General features: G+C 46.2%; 1 protein-coding gene across 1 annotated transcript; it reads right to left on the reverse strand.

Annotated features, from left to right (window-relative positions):
- Window positions 1-225: 225 nt before the first annotated feature.
- Window positions 226-4,030, reverse strand: LOC102714889 (protein KINESIN LIGHT CHAIN-RELATED 2-like). The gene is made up of 3 exons (XM_006647713.3): window positions 3,732-4,030; window positions 1,581-3,550; window positions 226-631 (listed from the first exon to the last, which is right to left on the reverse strand). Exons 2-3 carry the CDS (start codon window positions 3,497-3,499, stop codon window positions 418-420), a joined length of 2,133 nt encoding a protein of 710 aa, XP_006647776.1. The 5' UTR covers window positions 3,500-3,550; window positions 3,732-4,030; the 3' UTR covers window positions 226-417.
- Between the last annotated feature and the right edge of the window lie 2,441 nt (window positions 4,031-6,471).

Genomic DNA, 6,471 nt, shown 5'->3' on the forward strand with positions numbered 1-6,471 from the left:
GCTACATCACACTTTTGTAGCAGATAGCTCTTGCCAACAGAAGTTTTACAATCAAGTTGAACCGCAACATGCCTGTACAATTTATTATGCATAATATCTGCTATAATACCAATCGACCAAATTGCTCCGTCTCACACGCTCTACAATATAAACTCAGCTGCGTATATTATGGGAGCAGCGGCCACTTCCACAAGCACGGACTGCACGGTGAAGAGCCATGAGCAGTGAAGAAGTGGTAGCGAATAATATTCTTTGCAACTTTACAACAATCAATCAGAACATTTGGCATTTCTAAAATCGTGAAACAAATCCTATTTTCAGTTACCCCTCTCACCAAATCTGAAAAAAAAAAAAACAATTGATACACCTTAGCATCATACTCGCATCAAGCAGCTTCTCCATGCAAAGCAGTGTGCCTCATGCTGCAACTGTACTTCTCTTCGTAACAGTATATGGGTTGGTCTCGAGTAGATTCTCCAGGGATTTTGCCTTCCTGCTTCTCCCCCGACCGGCCTCCTTGAGTAGCTCTGCAAGCCTCCGTTTCTCGTCATCGACGTCTGGGTTTGCTGTGCCCAGCTTCTCCTCACGCATTCCAACAACATGTTCCAAGATCTCAATGGCCTCGTCCAGCCTGGATAACATAGGAAAGCAGATACACCAACCGATTATTCTAAGACACATCAAAACATTTTCACATTGGGCAAACATGCAAATGTGAAATACTTTTTCATCTATATAATAGTTTTAAGAAGTATCTCAGAAAGATGGCAATGCCTCTTCACAAATCTGATCTAGCCAACTAAACAAGGGTGTTAGCCCTTATCGAGAAGCCAGCTGTATTGGTAGGTCAAAACTTGCATCATAATTATTAAGAATATTTTAAAGCTGACAGTCCACATGTCATACAAAGTAGCATGAAGTTTCCACACGGACAATAGAAGAAAGCAAATGGACAGGATAAAGCAAGAGGATAAAGTATTTGCAACTCTTCTTTACAGAACAGCTGGCTACATGCAATTAAAGATTGTCTTAATATGGTCCTACTTCAATTAAATTGATCCCACTTTATAACAACCAATATCAGCTCAATTCAATTGGGGCTGCAAAAGGCTGCATAAAGAGACTAATCATGTCCAAGCTGAAGAAGAAAACCGCGAATGACAGACACAAAAGAATTGCCAGTTATAAGAGTAACTCTCTCTACAAGTTGCTACTGTCCCCAGGGCATAAAGAGCACTGATATATTGTATGAATGATCACATGGAGCAGTTATCAGGGACCTAGATGAGATCAAGCCATATTGTTTGCCTTGTTCACATTACGATAGATCTCAAGAATATGAAGATGAACTGTATCAGGAACCCTTTGCTTTTGTAATTTTTCATTAGAAATCTAGATGGCTGACGATAATTAGATGTCTAACAGAAAGAAAAAGGGTAGATGAGAAACTAGCAGTTAATTTGCCAAAGCCCAATATATACTCCAAGATGAGGAAATGTTCGTATCTGCTGATTTGCTGGTAATGCAAAGATTATTTGCGATAAGAAAAAGCCTGGTGAAAAAAGTGATATGGAGCTGACCTTCCCATGGCATCGTAAGTTCCAGCAAGATTACTGTACACTCCTAAAGTATCTGGATGATAAGGCCCATATTCTTGCTCCAGAACAGCTCTAGCTTCCTCGAATAGTTCTGCAGCTTCATTTATGGAATATCTTTGAACACATGCCAATCCCATCTGGTTCAGGGCAACACCAAAGAAGGCCGTCTTTTTCTCACCACAGGTGCGGAGCTTTGCAATTGCACTCTTGAAGGAGTCATAAGCCTCTCCATAGTTACCCAAAATATAGTGCAAGACACCCATCTGAGCCTCAATTCCAGCAATCGTGCTCTGCTGACCAGCAGAATTGTTGTACATCTTTAAGGCCTTCTGGAGTAACTTGAGTGCTTGCTCATGCTCATTCATGGTTTCATAAATGGCTGAAACATCAGTTAGACCAGTGGCAATTTCTTCCAAAGAAGTTCCCGGAATAGGTTTCTGATAAATTTTAAGGGCATTTTCACAGTATGATTTTGACTCCCGTAGCTTCCCTGTCTTGTTGTACAGATCTGCAAGTCGCACAAAAACAGACGCCACCGTAGCATGATTCTCCCCTTTGCTAGTCTTGAATACTGTAAGAGCTTTCTGGTATGAAAACACAGCCTCATCATACCTACCCAATGAGAGATAAATGTCACCAATGCTGCAATCTACTGATGCTACTTCAGTTTCCTGGCCATTGGCCACCATGGCCATGCTAGCCATCACAAGATGCTCTAAGGCACCTTCATGATCACCCTTTGTGTCGCAAATAAGACCCATCAGCCTCCTATCAGCTGTTTCTTCTAATGAGGCTGGCTCGCCATTCTCCCTGTGTATATCAAGAGCCATCTGGCACAATCTTTGTGCTTCATCAAGTTGTAATGCCTGCACATGAGCTTCAGCCAAGTACCGACAAGTCTCTCCAACTCTTGGATCCTGCTCTCCCAATGTCTGCTTCTGAATATCAAGCCCTGCAGCATACCACTGCAGTGAGAGAGCTGTCTGGCCAAGCATCCCATAGGTGTCGCCCAATTGCATGCACCCAGAGAACTTTGCAAGAGCATGCTCCTGACCTTCCTTAATCACAGGGATCTCAAGGGATCGCTGTAGTACAGGTACAGCCTCTTCATATTTTCCCAAGTTGCAGTGGATTGCAGCCACAACATGCAGACTCATCACTAAATTCAAGCTTGGCTTTCCGCCAGCACATTTCTCAAATGACTTGGTGGCACGAAGAGCATATTTCAGCGCCCGACGAGGATTATCAGAGGCAATCAAATCTCTTGCATGCTTAAGAAGAAATGGACCAAGGTCTGGGTTATTGAGCCCAGCATCTTCACTTCCATTCTGTGGATTACTAGTTTTCTTTCGACGGCCAACTCGACCTGCAGGTTTGCTGACCTCGGTCTCACCCTCCTCGGTGGCTGCCTTGCCATTAGGCCCAACAGAAGCATCAGATTCAAGCTGTGAGTTTGCAGCCTTTTTCGATGTCTTCTTCGATGAATTAGAAGACTGCGTCTTGACTGGGGTCCCATTCTCGGCTGTGGTTACCGCATTAGCAGCACTTCCACTCCCCTCCCCCTCCTCCTCCTCGATTACCTTCATAGCCTCCATCTCCCCAGCAACAAGGTGGCGAAGCTCCGAGTCAATCCTCGATTCCTCCCCGTCCGAGCTGAAGCTCTCCCGCGAGGGGGATCCACCCTCGCTCGAGCTCTCCATCTCACACACATTGTTGTAGAGCTGCTCAATTGAGGGCTCCCCGGCTCCGGAACCCTCCACGTGCATCTCGAGCGCCTCACTGTGCATGCTTTTCGAAGCCACCGGCGACCTTGGGGCAGACGAAATATCCTTGTTCTGCGAAGAATTCACCTCGTTTGGTGCCTCCTCTGTAGCAACCCCATCCACGATAATTCCAGGCATTTTGCGGGAGAACTAGGCGAGGATCTTTCAGCTCAAGCCCCCAATTCTTCCCTGGAAACAAACAGCCATTACCATCAGCGAAGCAGCACGACGCATCAACGAAATCCGGAAGTAAACTGGACGGGTCAAATTGGAGGGAAATAAACCAATCCAAGCCCGGGCGGATCTCCAATCTACACCTAGCCCAAAGGAAATGGCGCGAGAGAGAAAAAAAAACAGAAGAATCGCATACCTTCAACTCGATTCGAACCCGCCCTCCAAACCTGCTCGCCGGCCTGGCGCGCGACGACCACCCGCCGCACAACACAGCCGAGAAGAAGGCTGCGCGCGGCCTACGGCGTCGTCGTCGAAGAAGAAGAGGATGCCGCCTTGCCTCCGCCTCCGGGCCTGCTCGCCGGCTGCGCGCGCTCAAGGACGGGCGCGCCTCTGCCTCCGGCTTTCCCTCGATGCCACACGCTCTCCTCTCTCCTCTCTCCCTCTCCTCCTCTCGTCTTCCTCTTCTTCGTGTCTCTCTCTCTCTCGATTTGCAGTGCAGCGAGGAGAGAGAGGGGGAAGGGTTAGGGGAGGACGAAAGCGTAATTAAAGAGCTCCGTATTTATTTACGTGTCGTGGCTCGTGACTCGACTGGGGCTCGGCTGCCTGTGTACGTACCAGTTCCATTATTAAGCATTTCTTAACCCATTCGTGGCTAATCACCTCGTTAATGATTAGATTAGTGCAAAATGAGCGAAGGAGATGACCGCCGCCTGATACGGGCAAGGGCAACATGGTCATTCCATGGCGCCAACGTGCGATGGTATTACCTAAACCTAAGTTTAACCATAACATTTGCTCAAGTTTAATACTCCTCCACCCCAATTGAATCATCTAAAATCTGTATACATACATCTAAAATAAAGTTTTTTTCTCATAGTAAAAAAAACAAACTACAGATGAAATAATAATACGGTGAGCAGCAGCGAACGGACGATCGATGTGTCAACAAACATCTCGGTGCTATTCAGTTCAGCGATGTGTTTTCTCGGTTGGGTTTGCAGGTCAGTTTCGCGGCTTGCTTGGGTCGGTGGGTGAGCTGAACCCGTCGCGGTGCTCGGCGAGGCGAACACGCTTGTCGCTGAGATTGGACGTCGCAACTGCTGGCAAGATAGATGATCATGATCTGCCGCATTTTCGAGCTCGCTCGCTCGCTGGTTGGTTTGTTTCTTCATCTAACGAAACGAATGGGAAAGTCACTCAGCAGCATACATTTATCGAGCGCATTAGTTTGTTCTAAGTAGCAGCAGTACGTTTTTGTGACTTGTGGAGGTGTTTACAGGTGCACTGCTGCCTTCTCATCACGATCGAGTTGCTTGGTTGGATGTTAGAACGCCAATGCTAATGTATCGTATATATCTTTTCGTTTCTGTTTATATATAAATTAAAAGTTAAAATTTTAATCTTATATTTTGAATAGATTTTAGGGTTCTCACCGTAGATTATTTCTCCGTCTTATCTTTTAGATAGCTGAGAATACATATATAATATTGATAAATTATTTTTTATTTAGAGATATATCGTTTGATTATTTTTCATAAAAAAAACTAAGCAATAGCCCCCCGTAACATGCTTTTTCACTGTGCAGTGCACGCTGCAGCTCATCTGGCAACTAATGCTGCTATACCTGAACAAGTCCCGATCCTTTGGTGTGAATATGATTGCAAGGTCTTTTTGGTCGAGTTGTTCTTGCCCCTTTTCTTTCTTTCTCTATATGTTTTATCCTTTTTCCTCTTAAAAGAGGAGATGAGTTTTTTGTCTTTGCTGTTCTGATTCCTGGTAATTAGCCGGGGCGGAAGAAGGGCAGCAGCAGTAGGCCAGAGTGGATGATTGGTTGGCAAAGACAGCGACGGAACGGCAGAAACGAAGGTTGCCATGTTGCAATTAACAAACAAACAAAGGCATCATCATCTACGCTGCAAATTGTGGGGGGCGCGTAGGAGGTAAAAGTTTACCGGACGCTTCACGGTAGGCGAGACTTGCTCGTCACCGGCCAGCCGGCCGGCCGGCCGGCGTGCCGGCGAGCTGAGCTATCTTATCCTTTTCTTGGCCGAGCTAGCCTTTTGACACAAACGGATGTATTCACCTGAACCACCTCGTGGTGACCGGCTTCGTGGTGACCGGTCAATTCTTCGATTAGTGCGTTTTTAATTGGTTGTGATTAAGCTATCGGCACGCTGTTGCTGGCGGCAGACAGCTTAATTAGGCGAGAGAGAGATGTATCCTCGTCTGTGGCCGTGGCAGCAGCAGCCGGCGCGGCGATTGTTTCGCATGCGCCGCTGGCTCGTGACACGGTCGGTTGTCGTGATGCCACCACAAACCCGCGTCGCCCTGAATTGTTTTCTCGCCGTTCACCGTACACCGGCTATAGATTAAGGTGATGAGAAAAATTTTGGGAGAATTGTCGCGTTAAATGTTTGATCGGATGTCGGAAGGGGTTTTCGGACACGAATGAAAAAACGAATTTCACGGCTAGCCTGGAAACCACGAGACGAATCTTTTGAGCCTAATTAATCCGTCATTAGCACATGTTGGTTACTGTAGCACTTATAGCCAATCATGGGCTAATTAGGCTCAAAAGATTCTTCTCAAGATTTGTTTCGTAGGTGTGCAATTAGTTTTTTGGTTCATCTATGTTTAATGATTTATTTAGATGTCCAAAAATTCGATAGGATGTTTTTGAAGAAAAATTTTAGGAACTAAACACGGCCTAAACCACGAGCGCTGCTCTAGGAAAACGAAACAATACGGTTCACTTCACGATCGTTAGCTGGGCAGTATCGCAGGGATCGGTTGGCCTGTACTTCCTGTGCAGGTTATCCCGCTTGAGCCATTGAGCGATATTCATCGTAGCTTGGCTGGTTTTTTTTTTTTTTGAAAGCTGATTAGCAGCAGGCGGGGAGGGGATCACGCCGTCCATCCATGTGCGGCGTGACCGG

The sequence above is a fragment of the Oryza brachyantha genome, chromosome 2, assembly GCF_000231095.2.
Source record: "Oryza brachyantha chromosome 2, ObraRS2, whole genome shotgun sequence".
NCBI lineage: Eukaryota > Viridiplantae > Streptophyta > Magnoliopsida > Poales > Poaceae > Oryza > Oryza brachyantha.

What these genes read in the sequence shown, in the direction of transcription:
- LOC102714889 (XM_006647713.3), bottom strand. Translation starts at nt 3,499, where the DNA reads ATGCCTGGAATTATCGTGGATGGGGTTGCTACAGAGGAGGCACCAAAC. An exon ending in ACTTACGATGCCATGGGAAG is followed by an intron (nt 632 to 1,580) that starts GTCAGCTCCATA and finishes TATGTTATCCAG; the next exon opens with GCTGGACGAGGCCATTGAGA.